Here is a 24,596-nt window from a genome sequence, read left to right on the forward strand (position 1 = left end):
ATACTTCGCGATTATCGAATCGTACCTTCGATATGGAATTTGCTTTTGGGGTTCATGTTCAAATTCACTTTTTAATTCAGCATCTGTACTCCAGAAGAGGGTCATTCGATATATATGTGGGGCCAAGGCTCGTGACTCGTCCGCTTTTTGAAAGTCATAATATTTTAACCCTGTGTTGTATTTTTATTTTAGAAACAGTTTGTTTAGTTTTTAGAAAATATAAACAGGAACTCCATTTAGGAAGCCACTATAATAAGCGACAAAATTATTTGTTGAGGCTACCCATTCCTTATTTTGAACTTGTCCTTAGCTCTATCATATATGGAGGTAAAAAGCTGTTTAATAAACTTCCACTAGAAATAAGACAACTTAAGACTGAAAAAAGCCTACGTATAAGGATGAAAATATTTCTTGCTAGTAAAGCGTACTATAGTTTAAGTGAATTCTTTAATGATTAGCATTTAAGTATTTTTCAAAGTTTAATATAATTTTATTTTATTTTAAATTAGTTTCTCGTTTTTATTCCTTTAATGTATAAATGTAGTATAGACTGGCTTTGTCTACAACTTCTATGTTTATGTTGACAATAAAGCATTTTTTACGTTTGAGTTTAAGTTTGAGTTAATATTTACGATAAATCCTTATAAACACCATTGGTAAAATGTTTTTCTATTAACCAGAAATGAACATCTGGTGTAAACCAAAAATAAACGTTTATTTACCTATCGTGTATTGCTTAGTATTACAATTATTGTCTATGCTATAAACTTATATAAAAAATACTGACAACTTGTCAAATTATTTGTTGGTATAAGCCTTTTTAAGCTTTAAAAGAAAATAAAAGCTTAAAATTAAAATGTTATTCCACAAATTTATAATAAATTGACACTTGAATAATATTTTTTAAAGATTTTATGTCACCAAGCTGTATGAATTTATGGCTCTAAAGATAATTTATTTGAGACTATTTAAAAGTTTTTCTGTTTTGAGGTAAAATTTAAAGCCACAAAAACCAACAGAAGCAACAATTAAAGTTAAGAAAAGCAATGATGGCTCTTTGGTAGGTTTTCCCTTGGATAATAAGTAGGTTTTTTCCTTCAGTAATAAATTTTGGAATCTTATCGGGGTGTTTTTATTATTATTAGTATTATAAGTATTATTATCACGTTGAAAACATCTCCGAAAAATTAATATCTTTCCATAATCCGCTCTCGACACCTATAAGTTCCAAGACACTACTTCACTCGTAACATCCCTAATGAGTCGAAGCGCAAGCCCATTTTGTGCCATACTTCACCTGCCGCCGTCCAAAATCGGTGCTTCGCAAGTTTAAAGTTCGCAGTGCGCTTTCATCGAAAGCGCTTCACGTGTCGGGGGCGTCGGGACGCTGCTTATGGGGACGAGTTTTTGCGTCTTGCAGGTCAGTTTCGTCTTTGTCGCCAGTTGTACATATTTCGGAAAATGGTTTTTCAATTCATGGATGAGTGTTGATTTTTGCGATTAAATCTTTAAAGAAAAAGTGTTGATACTGTGGTGGTTATTAGATTAAAATTTATTCAAGTTTGGATGTTATGCTGCCGTTTGTGTTAATAAAATCCGGTATGTATTATGGAGAATTATATGCTGTTATGTTTAATTATTTACAATATTAGCGCAAACTGAAAAAAAAATAGTTGTAATTACCTAAGGTTTTTAAAAAAAATATATTTATTAAATCTTTTAACAGCACTCTTCATTAGTCCAGAAAATTTCCTGAAACCCCAATTCTTCAGTTTGCTCTATTCTCATTTAAGATTTTTCTTTAAAAAAAAAAACTAAGATATATGTGTAGCTATTTCCATTAGTCCTTATAATACTAATATAATAAATTCTCTGGAAAATCTTAGTCTTATTTTTATTTAATAATTTCTCCATAAAAATATTCTTGGTGAGTGACACTCAAATTGAACCCTGTTTTATTTCTCACTCAATCCATCATTAAAATTTATCATCCATGAGCCTTTCCGGTATATTTGATACCCCCTATTTTCCGGAATGGGTCTTGAGGATGCACAAACACTTTTTCGTTCCCCTTTTCTCTGCTTCCGAAGAATTCTGCATTTTATAAATCCCTAAAATCAAGAATCTGATGTTTTAGCTCTGCTTCTTCTATAATATTTTAATAATGAAAGTAGCTTGTAAGAAATTAAATTTATTTTGTAAATAAATAAAAAAAATATGAGAATTAATATTTGCTTGTAGTTACTTAATGGTTTAACTTTTAAAAATTTAAGGCATAATCTATTTGGATCTTATTTACTTATTCACATAGAAATCCAAAGCTGTATGTCTCAATATGCATTAGAATTCGTAATTTATTGATTATTAGATATTGTATTATAAACACTCTATAAACTAAATACTGAAGCCTATTATATTCTTAATAAACAAAATATTTAAAACTGGAATTTGCCTCGAAATATTAAAAACAGGAATAATTAAACTTATACCGGGTGATATATAACATATAAATTATGATAGTTTCAAAAATTGGCTCCAATGTATATTTCAAGAAAAACTATATTAGACTTTTTTAAAGGTGCGAGTAAGATAAGCCACCATACCAAATTTCATTACTTCTTATTAAGTGATTTTATAAATAAATACAACTACTTACAAACAAACAAAAAAGTATTAAAAATAAATACTAAATATTTTTATAAAGTAACACATTAATTTTTCTTGACATTTCAAACAATCCTCCATTTACCACCAAATAATATCCTAATCGGCTGTAAAATTCTGTTCTTCACTAAGATTTTTACTAAGCAGATATGTAATCTTTTAATTACATGACATTGAAATTGCTAACTTTAATTCTTTTAAATTTTGATAAAGCACATCTTTATAAATAACACTTTTAATGTTACCCGATAGGAAAAAGTCGTTTGATAAAAGATCCGGAGACCTGGTTAGTTAATTAATAGTGTAATTCAGCCCAATTACACGTCCATTAAATACGTTTTCAAGATATGACCTGATTACCATTTGAAACTAAATCTCATTAACAGGTACAACTTCTTCCAACACTATTCCAATTTGGTTTTGTAAAAGTTCCAAAAATGCGTCTCCTCTTAAATGTTTTTCTAAAAAAAAGGATCAATAATTTTCTGACCAAAAATACCCGTCCAAATATTTACCTTTTGAGAGTACTCGCTCTTTAAAATATATTTATGTTAGAATATATCTATGTGCGTTTTTTTTATTTCAGTGATGAGAATTTTAAACATTTGACTCATTATTTAAAGTAAGGGGCATTCTTCCGTAAAACAAACGTTTCGTAAAATATTCCTGTGATACTTACATAATTACTCTTCTTTTCCATAACTTCAAAATAGAAATTTGCTCTTCGGATTTCATCGCGTTTCCTTAGTTTCTGATTTTTTTTTATGTTAAAGGAATGGTATTTGCATTTTTTTAGCATGTGCAATATTATACTATGAGCTTTTCCTTTAACTTCTCCAAGGGTTTTGTTACTAATTCCTTTATTTTCTTCAACATGCAGTAACATTTCAAAATCTCAATTATTTTCTCCAGCTCTGTCATCATTATTGTTTTGCTCTAAGTATTTGCATTTACTAATTACTGTACCCTTGGTCTCATAGTTATTTACAATATTTTGCACTATTGTTTTACTTAGAATATGCCTATCAGCGAAATTCACAGAGAATAATTCGGAGGCTTTTCGAAAACTATTTCTCATGCAGTATTTTCCCTTGATAAGTGTTCTAATTATTTATTTAACACTAGACCACTAAACAAAAAAATTACAATACTTTGGCATAACATTTTGGTAATTTGGCTGATAGTTTAATATTTAGGTCTCTAGTTTTTTTCAAATAAATTCTAAATCGCTTATTAGAAAGTAATAAAATTTGGTATAATGACTTGCCTCACTCGGACCTTTAAAAAAGTTAAAGACAGTTTTTCTGTAAAATATACTTAAAATTTATGATTTTCTAGAAAAATTTAACATACTAAGTACCCATAACAGTATGGGTTTCGAAATAATAAATCAGACAAGCAGAATTTACAAAAGCCTTGATAAAGGTAACGCTTATTCCGCAATACTTTTGGACTTGGCAAAGGCCTTCGATAAAGTTAGTCATCGAACACTTTTACTAAGGCTGGAAGAGATAGGAATAAGAGAATGGTTCTAATCAATTAGTAAAAATTTCAAATTTTTACAGCCAAACATTGACAGTTCTTCAATTTCAGAATTCCTCACGGCATGGTTCATATCATATACATTTTATATATTTATCATATACATAAATCAGCTCCTTAAACTTACTTATCACAGTGTTCTGATTTAATAAAGCGACGATACAGTGTTTTTTTGTTGAGGAAAAAACCTGAAGAGAAATAAATATAAAAACTGTGCCAACGTAAATTTACAACGAATTGTTTTTACTCTTTATAAACTTAGAAAAAATAATTTGTCTTCCTTTTGCACTCATAAAAAAGGGTAACCGAGTAACCCGATAAACGTGAAGTTAGCATTTCGAAAGGAACAAACTCAGATCATCCCAATTTTTTTTGATAGCGAAATACTTCAGAGTAACAATCGACTCACGGTTAAAATGACGTGTACATAAAGACAATCTTACTAAAAAATTTAGATCATTAATGTACGTTTTTAAGAAAAATAAGGGAATTCTTAGTATTAAAAATAAATAGAATTCAATATAAGGCTTTATGTTAAAAAAAGAATAGCATTATAAGAAAGTGGATGTCCTATCCATTAATGTTATGCATTTACGACAAAACTTCCGATTAAAAAACAAATCTCTTTTTAAAATGTTTGAGTATAAATAAGCTTTAATAATTTTGTTCTTTTGGGCACTTAAATTTACTGTAGATATTTACATATTTCATAGCATATAAGCATTTAATAAAAGACAATTTTTTAGCAATTATGTATAAAAATTGATAAAAAAAATTTGAAAATATGTAAAATAAAACTTATTTACTAACTTTGATAAGTAAATAAGTTTTATATTATGAGACCTTTATCTTAAAAAAAATAAATACTATAAAATAAAAAATACTATTTTAAGCATGTTTAAAATTGTACCCCTATAACAAAAACTATGGAATTAAAACATACCTAACGCATTAATTTCTAGAGTTTATTCTAATAATATAAAATTTTGTATTAGGCCTGGTGCTGTGTTCTGGCGTATTATCTAGCGTAGTATAGTATTTATTAGACGGTTGAAATAAATGTATCTTCAAATCTTAAGTGATTTTTACAACCCAATTTGAGCAGAAAACGGAGTCAGATACGAAAAAATATCAAGAGGGCATTTTTGTTTACAACTAAATGCACTGTTTAGAAATGATCGTTTAATCGACTTAATCCAATGGCGTGCTACTTTTTTAGTCACATTAACATTATTAATTAGTCATATCTCCGCTACTGGCCAACGTAGAAACATGACATTATTTACGATTATGACCCTTCATCCTAGAATTGTTTATACCAATTTTGATTTCAATATCTTTGATAGTTCGAATATTAAAAAATAAAAACTTTTTTTTTTGGGAAACTTTGACGCCCTGTATCTCAGAAACAACAAGTTTGACGATCAATATTTATATGAAAAACCTACCTTAAAATTAATTTTTCTAAATACTGTTAAAGTCCTGCTACAAAAAAGTGAAACACCATGTAGATATAAATGGCTAAATAAAATTAATCCTTTAGTATAGAAAATTAGGAAATTGATTAGATATTTAATTTATTAGAACAAAAATTTAACATTAATATAGGGCTAAATAGTAACGAGTAATAAAGGCCAAAAATGAGAGCAAGAACTCTTATTAGACTCTTCTTAAGCTAGTGATATTTCTATAACATTGTTAAACGAAATAAATTAAAGGAGAAAATTTGTAGAGAATCATTAACATAAATTACATATTTCTTTTATTTGTGCAAAAAATATATTTTAGAAATTGAAGCGTTATACATATAACATAAATAATTGATGTGATTAACACATGTTCTTAACATTCAGGTTGATATATTTATATTTATTTTCTCAAGATAAAAATTAAAAAAACAATATTTGAAAGTTAACTTTTGCATTAGCAATTTATTTTAAATCCATATGTAGTAAGCTAAAAAGAAAAACTTATTAAGTAGTTAAATTAAACACAAATATTAGTTTGATGTAAAATATAATCAATTAATAACTATACGTCGGTCAAATGTTTTGATATTTAAAACTTAGCATTTTTAAATATAAAAGAAGTAGAAAACCTCATGTACATATTAACAGTAATTCAAAAAATCTCTGCTGAGTATTTTAAAAACGAATAAATTCTTCGAAATAATTAATTTTATGCAAGTGACTTAAATTAGATTGAAAGAAACTTATTTTTTAAAATCACTTTCTAAATTTTCTATTTGTAGTTTTGACGTATTTTTTTCAGGCAATTAAAGTCAATATCAATCTCCTTTAAGTTCTAAATCTGCCGAATATAGTCTTGACTTATTTGTGCCAGGCAGTAAATTTAAAACAGTAACAGTTTTCCACGCAAGTCTTTATTATTTTTTTTAAACTAGTGTGAGTCCGTTGATATCACAACAACAGTCTTGACTTATTTTTCTTAGGCACTTATTATTGTAGAAAATGCCTTCTAGCCAATTCAAGTTATAATTTTTTCAGAGCATTGTAAGTCTTTAATACTTACTTCCAAGTACTTCAAATTATGATTTCTTACTAGCTGAATTTACGGTCTATAGTCTTGACTTATGTCTTTTAAGCAATAAATTTAGGTTAATAGGAGTTCTAAATAATTTCTTTTAAGGTAGTTTAAGTTTTATAATAATTTCTTTTAGAAATTTGACATTATGGTTAATTGCATCGAATTACTATATTATATAGTCTTGGACTATTTTTTCAAGCAGTGAATTTTAATAAATTATTTTTGTAGGCACTTGAATTAGTCATAGTTAAAGTTATAAATATAATTAAAAAAACATATTAATAAACAATTGAACTTCCTAAACAAATTTTATCCCATCGTGCCAGTCAGGATTCCGATCTGGTTACAGCACCTCTACTTGTTTATTTAATCTTTTCAAATGATGTTCGTCACAGTGAAGATAAGAAACTAATGACTTGCCTAGTATTTCTCGATTTCAGCAAAGCATTCGATACGATTAGCCACAATATGCTTTTAGCCAAGCTTCATTACTATGGACTTTCTGATAATTCTGTAAAATTTTTCGAACAAAATTTAATAGATAGATCCTTTTGTGTGGAAATTGTGAGAGATTTTCAAAGCGTTCGATCTGAATTTATACCAATTGCCACAGGTGTGCCTCAAGGCTCAATTTTGGGCCCTTTGTTGTTTTTCATATATGTTGTAGATATGAGCAATTCTATTGAAAACTCGAAAATTCAACAATATGTTGATGATTCTTAAATATACACTTCATTTTCTTTAGATTATGTAAACGAAAATATTGACAAATTTAACACGGACTTGAATAATTTTAAAAAATTCTCCGATGATCATAATTTAAAACTAAACTCCTCTAAATCCTGTACCCTATTTTTTAATGCTAAATATCAGATTGAGAGAATTAGGCAATTATTTGTTCCACAAATAGATAATATGCCTTTGGCCTTAGTTTTAGAGGTGAAACATTTGGGTATACTTTTTGATGATTCGCTAACATTTAAAGCACATATTTATAAAAAAATAAAAATTGCTTATATAAGACTGAAAAAAATTAATTATTTAAAAAAATGGCTACCATCCAAAATAAAGTATCAATTATGTGTCAGTTTAATATTATCGGTATTCGACTACGGTGATGTGGTTTATGGTTCATCTTTGACGATGCAATTAGCACACCAAATACAAAATAGCTGTATGCGTTTCCCTTACAATATTCCATTTAGAGAACATATTAAACCTCATTTAAATAATAAAAATATCCTTAATAAGTATACATGTATAATACATTTCTTCCAAACCATGCGTGCTGTGCTGTTGTCAGATTTTCCCGCAAAAATAAAATAAAATAAGATAGGATACCCTGTAGAATTAATATATTTACTGTTAGCTGCCCTTCTTTTGTCTCGCGCACGCCTTTTGCCTTTTTTTCTGCCATTTGCTGTTCCATTGAAAATCTTATTGACTTATTCACTTATTTATGTATTTATTTATGTATAGTTTAGGTGATACAGGGTTACCGCGTACAAATTCACATGATTTGTGTATTTTGTATTATCGGCCACTATGGTCGCTCTGTAGTCCTTTTTGTCCTCTGGTTATATAGTATATAGTTGCAAAATTGATTGTGTATAATTTGTATATGTATATATTGGGCAAATAGAGAAGTTTGATTTGATTTGATTTGATTTGAATTATACCTCTGAACAGTTTCTCTTGAGGTAGGTAATTATTACTTTTACTGTGTGAGAAAATTAAACTTTTCTAACTATGCCAGAATAAGTGATATTATTTATATTTTTGTGCATCTTTTAAGATCTTGAGGATGATCTCGTAAAGATCGAAACGTGGACCAAAATATATAAATCTATCCTCTGAAGTCGTTTCTTTTTAACTTATAAATACAATAAAAAAATTCAGCAAAATAATTAATAAGTTAATATAATAATGTAATAAATGTAATAGGTTTCATTTATAATGCAATCAAAGATAATTTTGAATTTTAAGCATTATTTTTTTTAAAGAAATGCATTTCATTTTTATTTATTAGATTAAACCAATTTAGGTTTAAAATAAGCAATGGAAATTATATAGAATAAATATAAAATTTTTACATGCAAATTTTAAATGAACTTGGAAAAACATGCATTCTTATTTTATAGAAAATTGTCTTTAAATCCCCTATAAAACTATATATTTTCTATAAGTTTGCCATACTTGGCCTCAACTAGCTTTTAGGAATTATAAACAATCATTAGATTTTTATACTTTTATATTAACTAAATAGTAACCTATTACCAAAAATTGAAAAAATATTTTTTATTTTCTCGGTGGTGCTATAGAAATTAGGAATAAATCGGAAAATGTTCTTTAGTTTAGTATAATATTTTTTACTTTAGTATTTTGCTATTAGTTTAAACAGTTTTCTTTTAACAAAAAAATGTTAATACCGTTTATGTTTCCTTGTGCCAATAATATTCCACAGTAAGATAAATATTCTGCATAAAAAACCCAGTGGTTTGAATTAAGAAAACGACCAATAATTCATTACTATGAATGATCTTTATTTTTTATGCTAAGGTTATGCTAGTGAAAATGATGGTTACAATTTGAAACACCAAAACTCTATTAGTTTTCAAGAGGTACATCCATATTAAAAAAATTAGTAAAAGGTATAATTTCATTCATCATAAAAGGCATAACCACAGTCAATCAATCAATCAATCATATTTAATCACACAAAATAATAAAATAAAAATAAATATACAAACAAAATAAATACATGAAAAACTGTACAAAAACAATGTACCTGGTCAATATACATCATGATGTATAAAATGTTAATAAAAATAAACACAATAGTGAATAATAGTAAATTAATTAAATACAGAATGAAAGTGCAATTCAATTATCAAAAAAAAAAACTAATATATTCTCTATTTTAAGACATAAAAAGAGCCAGTGTGTGTGTGAAAAAAATCCTCCACTGCGTACAAGGCTTTTTCCAGAAAGTATTCAAAGCATTATGAAATCGAGGAAAAGAAGTAATTGATTTAATTTCCAAAGGCAAATGATTATGCATCTTTTTGGCTCTGTATAGAATAGAGCTTTTTACTGATTCGGACCGAGGGGTTTGCAGATAAAGATCATGCACTGCGTTGCGAAGTAAATAATTGTGAGACGGCCTACTTGGCATTTCTGACTTATGTTTGCGTATTAAGCAAATAGATTGCAATATCAATAAAGAGGGAAGAGTAAGTATCTTATATTTTTTAAAGATTTTTTGACAGTGCGCTCTGCTATTAAATCCAAGCAGATACCGAACTGCTCTCTTTTGAAGTTTAAAGATGCGCTCAAATTGAGTCACACCGCATGTGCCCCAGTATGGAAGGGCGTAACGTAGATGTGACTCAAAAAGAGCATATTAAACTATTCTTGATGTTTGAAAACTTAATTCCCTGGAAACTGATGTTAAGGCAAAACATGCTGAACTTAATTTTTTATATAAGGCATCAATATGCAAGTCCCATTTTAGGAAGTAGTCAACATTAAGTCCCAAGAACTTCACAGATTCAACGACATCCAAACTGGTGTTCTTAAGTACAAAAATAAATAGTAGCTTTATATGATAAGACTTTAGTTTTTAAGACATTTAGGCACAGAAGATTAGAATCGCACCACGATTTAATGGTAATTAAGTCATTAGAAATAGTAGCATATAGTGCCCTACCATCCGCATTGCTCCATGTAAAGCTGGTATCGTCAGCAAAAAGACAGATTTTACCACTGATATTAAGGTTGGCCACGCCATTTATAAAGATCAGAAACAAAATAGGGCCCAGGACTGAACCTTGAGGTACCTCACATTCTATTGGTTTGCAAGAAGACTTCGTCGTATCAATCTTTGTAAGCTGATTTCTGTAAATTTTCAGTGCTACCGAATAGTTGACACTTTTTGAATGAAACTATTTTTTAAGTCGAGCTAATGATCACATTAGCACTCCATTAATTGCTAACTTCTAATATTATTTTAGAGTTACATTCATTTTGGGTGTTTAACCTAAGTTTCAACAACATACCAATAATTTGTATTCATACAAAAAGTCCTATTTGAGATAAGTCATATTAACATTCGGAAGATAATACATTTTAGAGAAAATATAAAACCATTTTTTTTTTAAATTATTTAATTAACACATTTTTTAAATAAATTAAGAAGTTAATTATTTATTAATTAACACATTATGATTTATTTAAAAAAAAAAAGTTACAATGTATTTTAGAGAACACTACGATTGTTTTTTTTAAAACAGATTTTTTATATCCTATAGTTGCTTAGTAAAATTCTAAATGATCAGTAAAAACTATATAGAAACTCCATAACTTAAGTGGACTCCATTAATACATGTTTATTTTATAGAAAATTATTCTTTAATCCCAAATTTCTAAAAGTTTGTCATACATGTCACTCAAATAGCTTTTAAAATTTTAATTTTTTTTTTAAGTTTTTCAAATTTTTATTTAACTTTTAAACATTTATCACAATTTTTATACTTTTATATTTACTATATAATGCCCTAATACCAAAAATTTAAATATAATTTTTCATCTTCTCCTTGGTGCTATTATACTTATAAAAGCTGGATATAAATATGAAAATATTGTTTGGTTTAACAAGCATGTAAATTTTTATGCTTCACCCCAACGTTTTAAAACAACCCATTTCTATGCAAAGTTTTAACTAAAATACGCTCGCAATCTTCATTTATGCCTGTGCTTTATGGACCTATGCTCTCAATAGGGCCCATTAAAATACTTACAAATTTTAATATAATATACGAAAAGCTCAACATAAAAACAACATTAAAAGAGCCTAAAATGGACATTATATATTTTTTAAAATTAATATAATTTCATATATAATTATTAATATGATTCAATAGATTAGTTTATATTATAAATAAAACTGCCCTAATTCACATAATTAACTAAATAAATTGTAGCTATTAACAAACTTTTTCATATAAACACCTTGCTTTAAATTCTCATACGAAACACTATAAGCCGAATAAATGAAATAAAGCTTGATATAAAATAAACTTAAATTAGGATTTTGACATGTTTTTATAAACTGAATTTAATTAAATAACTGAATATTAAAATCACTCACACGTGCTTTTAATGCAAAAACTGAAAACAAAAATGGAAATAATACTCAGTTTTATTGCATAAATATGAATTATACATGAGTATATGGGCTCGTGTAGCTTTTATTTTTCGTACGTTGGTTTAACAAGGGTCGTCATAAAATAATAAATGAACCAATAAAATAATATTGTTTTTTGTTATTCCACATATGCTTGCATATAAAAAAGTGTTTAAATTACATATGCTGTAACTACAGTCTTAAGGTTTTCACGTACACAAATATCTTATCTTACTTTAAGCATTTACTTATTTATTAAATATATCTTACAAGGTTTTATGAAAGCGAATATAAAATATTGACTGCTGTCTTGGTATGGTAAATTAAAAACGACTAAATTTAAAAGAATAGGACAGCCCAAAATGACATACACAAATTTAAACATAAACAATGTATCAAATCTCTCTTTGTGAGTACTAAGTGAAGGCGAGTTTGAATATTGTTTTGTCATATTGTAATTTATCCTAGCATATACTTTCAGATGTAAAACTAATAAAATGTAATTATTTTCTATGATTATTTAACTGACCTTTCGTATGCAGAAGTTCCTGTTTTAATGGACTCATAGCAGATTTTTAAAAAATAAAATCATTAGCAAACTGTAGATATTTGCTATTCTTAAAATATAAGTAATATTGTATACAGATAAAATAAAAAGTAGAAGCCAACAGGGTCCGTGTTGAGGAAGACCTGAATTGACGTATATGATATCAGTTAAAAAACCATCAATTTTAACAGGCTGCATACGACTACAGAATAATTTCCAAAACCATAAATGAACCCTAGTTTCATCAACTTATCATACCGTAGGATATGAGGGTTAACCCAATTGAATACGTTGGAAAAGTAAGTAAAGAAAGATTCTACCAGTTCGTGTCCTTGTTTCCGCTTTAGAAGGTCCGGTTAGTGAGTAATCAAATTCGTAGGAGTAAACTTATTTTGACGAAAACCATGTTGATTCTTATAAATTCACATCAAGATTTTAATGTGTCAAACATGATACGTTGCAGTCTTAATATATAAAAAGTCGTAAAGATTAAGAACCGTAAGGCCACTTGGCAACATATTATTATATTTTCACATTCTGTAAATAGAGATTTAAAATAAAAGGGTATAATTTTTTTATGTAATTTAAGGTTATATTAGTCCCTAAAATACATAAGAGAATACTAAAAAGTGGGATATTTCTCATTATATATGTAGGGAAAAAAACAACAGAATGTTAGAAAAATCAAAAAAATTTATGTATTTATAGCATGCGCTCAAATAATTTGATAAAATATACAGATTTTTATATTTGTAATTAACATGTAATTAAAAAAATATTCAGATGTCAGGTAATCAAGGATATTCTTATTTTATTCTTTATTTTTTATAATGATTTTTGTCATTTGTTTATTCGACATGCTTTATGTAAGGCAAATTTCATCATTAGTTGGATTAAAATGTTAAAACGGAATGCAAATATGCCATTAAAATATAAATCCCTTTATAAAAATGTTTACGTTAAAAACAGAATAAATAAATAAACATTCTTTGGTGACTCTATTGTGGGTATTTATTTAATTATTAGTTTTTCATTATGTGTAATATTATTATTTGTCAGATTGTTAGAATAATAATTGAATTTACAATAAATTAAAATTTTAATTTTCAAACGTAAACCCGTATTAATATTATTAACTAAATTCTTGATCTTTGAGGAGTTAAAATAGCCAATTTAATAATTAATATATAGAAAAAATGTATTGTAGAATTAATGATATTAGGAGTTATAAATGAAGAAAAGTAATAATTTGGCATTAGGGGAATATTAAAGTTAGAATTATTATGAAGATCTGCTAGAAAAAATAAAAATATTAAAAAGGGGAATATTAATAATCTAAAATTGATCTTTACATTAGATCTTGAAAATTGGGTACTATCATATATATGAAAATGTGCTTTAATAAGACCCCTCCCCAAGATTAGTAAACCTGAAAATTATTCAGAGCTTAGACCTATCTCAATTATTTCAACATCAAAAATTTTAAAGAACTATTTACATCGGCAGCTCTATGACTACTTCATGAAAAACGAAATAATTTACAATTGGCAATCTGATTTTCAGAAAAATTATAGTACTACTTCGGTATTAGCTAATATAACAGGTGATATAATAGCTTCTATTAACATCTAAAATATATGATCCTTGGTACTGTTGGACTTTTTTAAAGCATTTGATACTTTCAAAGATGACGTTATGTGTGGAAGCTAGAGTATATTCATTTAAGGATACCGTAAAAAAAGAAAACACATGGTGGAATTATCATAAAACTACTTCAGGTGTATCCCAAGGTTTAGTTCTTAAACTAATTCTTTTTTTGGTGTATGTTTCTCATATGGTCTGATGAAATTAACAATGATTTGAAAGTAATATATAAATATGCGCAGCAGAATAACTTGAAACTTGATGCGTTCAAATGTTCTGTTATGTATTTTGGTGAAAAAAAGTTGCTTTACGTTTAGGAAACAGATTAGATTATATATTGGTTTAACAGAGTTTTAATTTACAGAAAAAGCAAAAAATCTGGGTTTGATTTTAAAAGTAATTAAGACTTAAGTTTCAATATGATCATATCATTTTCATATTTCATATTTAGGCTTCATATAAAAAAATTATTTTAGTATAACCTCAGTGTTTTTCTCCAAGTCATCTTACATCTTCACTCCTCTATTTGCTTAAGAAATTGGTACGTAGAGATGACTTATATAATGTCAACGTAACATTTTTGGATAGGTTAAGCATTCCTCGGTATTATTTCAGACATTAAGTTTTTTGTCCAATGTCATTATTTACAACAAAATTCTTGCAAGTATAAAGCTTTTAATTGGGTAGAAAGTGGATTTCGTAAAAAATGTAAAGAATTTTATTTCGACAATGAAATAAATGTACGGCCAAGCTGGTAGTGTAACTTTCTATTTATGTAAATTGTTTTTATGATTATGTTATTGTATATGTAGGTATATGGGTTGCCTTTTAAATGTTTTGTTGTTTTTTTTTTCCTTTTTAAATTTTTTTAGGTCATAAGTACTGTTTCTAGGTCTATATATACAGTGCTTTCATTTCAAAACGATCCACCCTTAATAACTTTCTTAAAAAAAAAAAAAACACGTCAAATTAGTGTATCTAATTTGCTTCTTGGTCAATCAATTTTATTTTTTTTACAACCATTGCTAGCATAATGAATGCCCTTTAAAATAATGTATCACACCATGGGGTAGCCATTTGACATACCAAAGTTTGGCGTAAATAAGATATTCATTATTTCTAGACATTTTCGCTAACTATTTACTATTTGCTTACACATTGCTTACACGATTTCATTTTTTTGGTACCGTTGATAGAGAATTTTACGCCGCTGCTTACTCTGATGTATCACACGGTGAGGGTTCACATTTGACATATTAAAGTGAGGTTAGCTGAAGGTGAGGAGGTGATTGACAGAACTTCAGTAAATGCATAATTAAACGTCCCCCTGTATATCTAATTTGACGTGTTTTTTGACGTTTTGACGAAGAAAGTTCTTAAAGGTAGATTGTTTTGTCGTTTTGAAATGAAAGCACTGTATAGATTTTTTGTATTTGAGGTAGTTGTTACGTAGGGTACAATTATTATTTTTATCATAATTATAATGCCTGCAGGATTTTATGCAGCATATGCCTGCAGGAACGTAAATTTTCTTTTCAGGCCAGATCATATTCCAAATTTGTATTTTCATTGATATTTTCTTTGATATTTCCGAAATTTTACAATTACAGGAAGGTTTTATTTCATGAGCTGATTGTGCTACGACAATCGTCCATTTTCCCTAAGGATTTTTTCTAAACGCATCACATTTTTCTCTCTTTTGATGTTGTTCGATCTTAGACTCTTGCTATTATTATCACATCGCTTCTTGTTGTTCATTAAGGCGCCTAAAGAACCAGCCTCAGCGATATCAATATCATGTTACTTTGGTTCATCTATCGTATTGAAAAACCTTTTATCAATTTGTGGCTTTCCATTGGAAACCTAAGTTGATGTGATGCTTACAATTTAAAATTATTAATAAAAATAGTTAGAGAAAATAAAGTAGGTACTCACCATTCACTTCATTTCTTACTAAAAATATTTTATTCTTTTTAAATGGCTACTGATTGGCCACAGTCGACTTCTGCTGTAACTACATCTTTTATCTTATTTATAACATTGGTACTTAAGATTAAAGTGTAACTGCTTACCATTGACTTGATCGTTGAATATCAATAACATAAACAATAATACAACAAATTCATCATTTTGTTATCCACAGTCAAGATTTTTATAGTTTCATCTATTTCCTTCTCAAGTTCATTGCAATTTTCGGATTTAGTCTTACCATTTGTTTTTGTTACTGTTAAAATATCATTGGTATTTATACACTAATAAATTTCCAAAAATATTAATATAATTAATTTCCAATAATAAACACAGTTCTCAACTCTCGATGTAAAATAGTTTATTGAAATATTTATTAAGCTTATTTTTGGAAAAAAATTACAACTATGATACGTCACGGCGAATTCACATATTCTGATCCTACTGTGACATCAACAGTACCAGGCCGTGGTACGATATTTGTCATAGCGTCTTATGGTAATAAATAAGCGACACTTTTATTAAAATATCCAAATGAACCCAAATCGAACAAGTTCATTTCTCAGAAACCTGGTCCCTAAAAAAACTGGTCAAATTTAGCAACTTAAAATCTAACGATCAACATGTAAAAGTTAACTATGTATTACTTACCTTATTTATCAACTAGCTGAATGCCCGCGGCGTTGCTCGCGTGAAAATAAAAAAAAAGTCGAAGAAGGCCTCCATTAATAGTAAATGCAACCCAATACACAAAAATAAAATCCGAAGCCACGGCTTCGGATTTTATTATATATTTTATATTTTATTATTTTTTTATATTTATTTTATTTTTATTATTATATATATTATATATTTTATATATTTAAAATACGTTTTTCTGATGAAAAAGTTTGCTTTTTCTGCACCTCGTAACCTTCATTACCTTTACACTTCAAAGCAGGTAGACAAATATCTGACAGTGACACAAAATAATTTCCTCAAAAAATAAGTTTCTCGCAATTTTTTTTGCAAATTAATGGGATTTTTTAAAGTCTGTTAACTTAAACTTCACTTGTTCCAAGTTTCAGTCCTATCGATTAAATAGAACAGGTTCTAACATGGGGTTGAAAATATTACACGTAAAACCTTATGACCCGAGATAAAAAAAAATGCACTGTATATACATACTTTAAATATGTATATTAAAAGTTTTATTTTATAAATGCTGCAAAGACATGTATATGACTGATTTGAAAAGAAACTTAATTATTTTATGCTAAAATATTAATTTACAATCCGCAGTTTCGATTAATACTCATAAGAAGAAACTGCAAAAAACTTATGAGATAGGTAATGTTTTTTCAAATATTTGCCTAAAACTTACATAAAAAATTATAATACACATATTTTTAAACCTTTAAAAATATACCTACTATTATATAAAAAAATACTGATAAATAGAAAAAAATATACAATTTATTATTTTTATTTACTGCTCCTTCTTCTTCTTTGATGGAAAATAAACTTGTTTGTCCATTTTTTGTTTATTCAAATAAATTAATTTATCTTATTTACCTGTTTCATCATTGATGTCAGTTGTCTCATGCACCTAGACAATTTTATAAAAAGATAACTTACTTATCATAAGTTTCATCATTTAAAGATCTTAAAAAGTTTGATATGCTCTCAATTTCAATTTCTCTTGTTGATTGCTTGTTCAATGGTTGTACTGCTACTTGTTGATTCTCAGTCGTCTTCTCATTAACGTTTCAATTTCTACACTATGGCTAGCTTAAATATTATTGGAACAACATTCCCCAAGGAGTTCAGCGACATCACCTAAAAGAGAATCGCTTCCCTTCCTTTGCTCGTATAAACATATTAAATGTATGTGTTTGCATATTGTTGTTTTAATGCAATATTATGGACACTCACATGTGTAGCGATGAAAACAGATTTTACATAATTTACAATACAATATTTTGCAACCAACCTCGCAGACTTCATTTAGGGAAACATTATAAAATTCTTCTTTTGCATTTTTTACCTGAAACCGTCCAAATCCAATTTCAGTTACCATATTTGCCATATCCATTTTTTCGGCCATTTTATGAGCTTTTACTATCACTTTATCTTAGTACTTATCTGGTCTTTTCAACTTTAAAACTCTCTGCCACATCTTTGCGTCCACCAAATCTTCAATTACATCCATCAACCTATAATTTAAATTAATATCAACTTTAAAGCCCTTAGATTCGTGCATAAACAAATTTCGATGCAAATTTAGGAAACAGATTAAACAGAGAATGTGTAACATTTCAGCGTGAAAGCTGAAAATTATTCAATGACAAATAAAATATGTAAGAATTTGTAATTTATAAAATACATATATACAAATCCTAGGCTTAACCCGACCCAACTACAGTACGTTACTTATTATTAGCAATTACTAATTTCCAGCTCTCACTGTAACATGGTACTTGTCTATGGAAATATAGTATTTAAAAATAAACTTTTCAGGTATTATTTTAAAATACAATAAACAACAAGATGGTCAATATTTCACAAAGAAACAAAGAAAAGTTCAGTATAATCGCGATAATCGCAATAATCGATCAAATTAGTTGGAGATTTTTTACGACAGTAAACAACCAGCCAACAAACGCAAAAAAAGCGGGAAAATTCGTGTCGTTATTTCTGTCATTCACGTCAATGACGTCAAACAAACGGAATCGGGTGCTTTTTAGTGGCGTCTGTTCGTGACAGGTCACACGTCAAACGTCAGCGTCGTCAACTTCATTACCGTTATTTAATATATTTTTTGTTGCCAACACTGAAAATAGTCAGAGTGACCAACATCAAAAGAACACAACCACTATAAAAATGGCGGCCACCAGACAGTGGTCATTTTAGGGTATGGGGGCCATATGCATTAGCAGTCCAGGTATATTTATTAGGTTCGTGATAAATAATGATATTTAAAATCTATTTATATGAAAACTTTGTAAATAGTAAAAATCAGACTTAGGAGATTTTGAAAGTAAGTCGACGTCATGCTATCTAGACCGACCGGCCGTTCAGATCAGAAAGAAAGAAAAACGTGTTCCTTTCAGCAAAGAATTTAAATGCAGATTCATCGGAGTTAAAAAAAATTACAATTTATTTAATCAAAAATATATTTAATATTGAAAAACTAAAGTATTGCCCAGAAGCCTCCACTATAGATAATCAAATCATGAACTTTTCCAGACATAAAAATTAATTTAAAAAAATGTTTATACTAAACCTCAACAGTAATACAGTAAAATACACTAATTCAATTTGATCTGAACAACTTTCCAACATCTGGTACCTGCCAAGCTGCCCGAGAAGGTCACCTGAATAAGGTCACAGGTCATGAGTAGCACTGACATATTATACATATAAATAATAATATAGAGACATTTTGACAGACATTTCGAAGCACAAGTAACGTGAATTTTGTCAACTCAAAAGAAAACGATCGAACTTAATTATTTGTAAAAAAATGAATGAATAATATTGACAATTAGACCAATATAAATGAGAAAGTCATACGATTACCAAGTAAGTTCCTACAAAAAAAAAGATAATAAAATATGAAGAAAAGCACACAGTTAAGGTCATAAATGACACAATTCATACATAAACATCAAATTATTAAGTTCCCAACCTAAGATTATAATCTAGCAAGTGAACGTATTTAAAACTGAGCATAGATAATTGCCTAAAACCACTGTTAACGTATGAATGGTCTATTGATCTGGATGTTCGCCAATTTGTATAATACTAGAATGTTGAGATTCCTTTAAAATATTCACTGTAACATTGACATGTTATAATTTTGTTATGTCTGATAGAGTCAAAGGCTTTTTAATAGTACTCAGTACTAGAGTGTTGAGATTCCTTTAAAATATTTAACTGTAACATTGACATGTTATAATTTTGTTATGTCTGATAGAGTCAAAGGCTTTTTAATAGTCCATAAATACTAGCACGAGCGGTTTGCTATATTCGAAGAACTTTTTTATTAAGGTTTTAAAAATTTTTACAATGTTAGCATCGTCACAAATAAAGAATAGTTTTAAGAGTCAGGCCAAAACATGGAAGTACTTAGCAACAGCCTAAGAAGTAATATGTATCATAAAAAAAGCTGTATATGGAAAAATAGGTTGAAACATAGCAATTTCATCAAAACTTTTTCAATTTCCAGTGGTTTATCCAAAAATTCCTGTCATGTGTAAGGATACAGAGACATTAATATGTTTTTTTTGTTATCAATTACGAAACTATTGTGTCTTTTATTTTAGTAATGTTAAGGTAAAACTATTAAAGACTTTGTCCTAGTATTATAGGAATGCAAATTTTCATTAGTAATGAATTTGGATAGGTTATTTTTTAGAAGAAATCAAACATTTAAAAATAAAAAGTACAGGCACTGTAAATAATTATGTAAAGTTTTTTTAAGTAAATTTTACATGAGTCATTGTATGAGAGCTTTGCAATTATACTAATAACTGCTTTTTGCTATTTAATAATACTTAAAACATCGGGACAGTTTTTCCAAAATAGAATCCCCTATAGTAATTGGCTCTGAAACCTGCCTATATTTTATGTTTTATTAATTTCTAGACTAGAATATGTTGATAATTTTCTGATAAGGATAATTATATTTGCAAGCTTTAAGGACTTAAATTTAAATCTTAATTAACATAGATACCAAGAAATTAAATAGCATTCTGAGAAATGTTATTATCAGGTCTAAAGGAGATTTAAATATTTAAGGTCTTTTCTAAATTTTAGTCACAATGAAATTGCATTAAACTAATTTTTGGCCACCTATAGATGCTCATTCTTTTCGTACCTATTCCGAACCTGCCTATTCTGAAAGCTGATAGAAGTCCAGTTCAAATTCAAGGCATCTAGTAATAATTTTTAGAGGTGTAATATGAAGCTTATTGACCTATAGTTGTTTAGGTTGAAAATATTTCCTTTTTTGTGCCTGTTAACTATTACGGCATTATTCCAGTCTGTACGAGCTGTTGCCTCTATAAGACAATTATTAAATATGACTATAATTGCCTTCAGTAAGATCTCTCCCTCTTCGTTAAACACAATACCTTCTTCATCAGGATCTTTACCATTCATCTCTGATAGTGATGACTTAACTTCCGGATACTCTTCTAATCTTTGATTCAGGATATCAGTGATTGTCTGAAAATTCTTTTTTTCTCGTCTTTGGCTGTGCAGTCAAATTACTATACATCTTTAATTAGAGTATTAATGACTATTTAAAAAAATCATGCTCCACATCACTTTAAATAGGAGTTCTTAATATATGTTAATTTAAATGCCTAAAATGCATATTAATACTTAATAGACACAGTATATATACATATAATAGTATAGTATAATCATTATAAGTCAAAGTATCGGTATCAAATGAAAAATTTCAATATAGTTTATTAAAAACAAAGAGTTTAAATTAGCAGAAACACACTTCGAAATACAATTAGCCGTTCAGAATCGAGAGGAACATTAGAATGCGATCAAAGCACGACCGCCGAATTAATTTCCACTTTGGTAGTCGCAAAACGAATTTTTCTCGGCAGTTAAAGCGCTTTGTGCGGATAGCTATTTTCGGAAATTGAGAAAATGTGGCTTGCCCACTTGATTTACAATATGACTGTCAAATGGGGAATTAAATCATGCACTTAACACCGGTTTTCCATTATTCCTTCGAAATAAATCTGATTTCTTTTAATTTTTTTTCTTTTGGTCGATTATTATAAAAATCATTTCTACTTGCAGAAATCATTTGAAGTACACATTTATATTTTAATTACATTTTACATTTTAAACTAGGTAAATATAAATACCATGCTAATGTGCAACCAGTTTCAGTTCTCTTTGGCGTTTAGTTCTCGTCTAAGCTTCTTAGTGCCAAAGTGCATTTTGAATCGTCTAGTCTAGAGGGGGTTCACGTTATTTTCCTAAATACTCTTAATGGCAAATTTCACCTAGGGCATGTTAAGTATAGTACACACATTCGAGTACCTGTAATATTCCATTTTGAATTTGGAAAATTCGTTTTATCTTCTATCTAAAACTAAGATTTTACCTGCTTAATTATTTCAAATATTAAAAAAGTTTGTAAAAAGTAATTTACAACCGAATTTAAAAACAAATTAGAAATAACATATTCGATAAAATTTCTTTACTATGTTTTCAAAAAGTTAAGTTTATCTGGAAAAGTATATCCAATTACATTAAAAAAATATTATATTTTTTATGTTTATGACAGGGGTTCCCATTAAAACAAACCGTTAGCAAACATATAAATTGTCAAATAAATATTATTGTTAAACTTCCCTCCCAAATAACTTTCAAGGCCTTCTAAATCTGCAAAAGTTACATAATTATAAAGTATCTTCTTAAGCTTTCAAATTTTTATAACTAAATTATAAAAAAACAACCTTAAACTTTTTATGATGTTCGCGGCACAATAGACTCCTTTGTAGCGGAAAACTTATTATGCCAGAACCTGTCCCGATATGAATGATAAATTATATACACCGCCCATAAAAGCTTGTTAAGATAATAATCAGTTCTTTTATGTTTGTTAGTAATAAAACTTGAATAGTTATACTTATTCGTTATTTTGTTTGTCCTATATTTTATTATAATGGTTACGTAGATGTAAATAAGCAGGCTACTTTATTCTAAATAACAAATATTTTTATGTTTAATTATTTTTTTTTATTTAAGTGGTTAACTTAAAAGCAGATGAGACCAAATAGGCAATTAAAAAAAGAAGAAGAGGAAAATATTTAAAATTAAATTGACAGCCCTTTCTTCTTACAGATTCGAAGTTCTCCTTTAATATCATAAAAAAACTTATATTATTTAAAAATGTTATATTATATATAATAAAATGTGTGTGCTTTTCATATTCAACTTATCATAATATAAAAACATAAAACATATGTTTATAAATTCTCATTCCGAATCAATCTGTATGTTAATGTTAAATGCTCCGAAGGCCCTTGAACCAACAAGTTCGCATTATAGCATTTGTTAATTTATATAATGTTAAATAATTTTGTAACAATTGTTATATTCATGATATACTCTTAAATAATTTTTATTTTTTTGTGTACTTAACTACAAAAATTAGGCTTTGCTTAAGTTATCTCGGTACTTTTGTGTGTCGGTGTTAAGTTTTAAAAATCTATTCTTAAGATTTAATAATACATTGTCATAAATAAATATCAATAAAGTGACCTAAGGAAAATTCAAAATATTAGTTTACAAATTTTAAAAATGTCATTTAAAAAATGAGCAGTTCTTAAGCTGCGGTTGTCTTTTTCTAGATATAGTTTAGAGGTTATTTTGACTTTTTTGTACAGTCTAACGATCTATTAGCATCCAAGAGCACCTAGAGCACTGGTAAAGCCACCGAATTTTGAGTTAACGTTAACATAATTTTATCTGCTCATCTTAGTAGTGGTAACAGTCAGAAGAAATATTAAAACTTTAATACCTTTTGCCTTAAGTTAATAATTAAAATCCAAGAACAGCTAAACTTAATGTAACCACAAAAGGGACATATATAAAATGTGTCACATAAACTGCTACCAACTTGTGCTTTTTAATAGAAAGATGGGGTAGTATTAGGTAGAGTAGATGATGCATTTTTCATTTGGGTAGACCGACGTAGCTAACATAATTATTTTAGTTGTTTCATTCTTATTAAGGACTATCTTTTTTCGGTAATTTTTATTCTTTAATAATTTTATATTTTAGTTTTATTCAGGATTTAAAGATATTTTTGCTTAAAAATATTATTTTTGTTATCAGATTATCTTAGGTTGGAAAATTTTGTATTTTAAGCGATATTCAAATTAGGAACATTTAAAAAAACCTAAGTTCGACTAAAGTTATTTATAAATATCATAGTGTTATTTTTTTTGATTTTAATATTAATAACCGTATTTTATTTAAGAAGTTTTAAGAAAGCAATAAAAAAATTAAATAGGCATATTTGCAAAAAATCTGAAACAAAAGTTCAATAATTTTTTAATAAATATGTGTGCTTAAAGGATAGGTTTATTTCACTTTAGTATGTAGTATGAGGAAAGCATCTTTAAATAAAAGCATAAATTAATTATTTTACCATTCTTTCATCAAAGGTAATTTAATTGTAAAGTCAAAATGTATTAAAAATATCTTTTACTTTTATTTATATTTTTTAAACGTTTGTTCCATATATGATAATTTTTCCTTTATGTTTTAATAACGCAACTAAAAATATCACGTCAACACTAAACAAATTCTTAATACTACAATATTTAAGACACCTAAAAATAGGAACAAAATAATATAGCAAAAATGTCCAAATACATGACAATCTTCTGGTAAATTAGAGCAATATGCTGCTTATAAAATAAAAAAAATCCTAAATACTAGACGAAATAAAAAAAACTGGACAAAATAAAACAA

General features: G+C 27.7%; 1 protein-coding gene across 2 annotated transcripts in view; it reads left to right on the forward strand.

The window, feature by feature from the left end:
* Positions 1-1,352: 1,352 nt before the first annotated feature.
* The window catches only part of LOC126736162 (chaoptin-like), a 186,026-nt gene continuing 162,782 nt past the window's right edge, over positions 1,353-24,596 (forward strand). For both annotated transcript variants that reach the window (XM_050440393.1, XM_050440399.1), the window contains exon 1: positions 1,353-1,599. In XM_050440393.1, coding sequence (XP_050296350.1) covers positions 1,572-1,599 — 28 coding nt within the window. In that variant the 5' untranslated portion in view covers positions 1,353-1,571. The remainder of the gene's footprint in view (positions 1,600-24,596) is intronic.

The sequence above is a fragment of the Anthonomus grandis genome, chromosome 1, assembly GCF_022605725.1.
Source record: "Anthonomus grandis grandis chromosome 1, icAntGran1.3, whole genome shotgun sequence".
Taxonomy (NCBI): domain Eukaryota; kingdom Metazoa; phylum Arthropoda; class Insecta; order Coleoptera; family Curculionidae; genus Anthonomus; species Anthonomus grandis.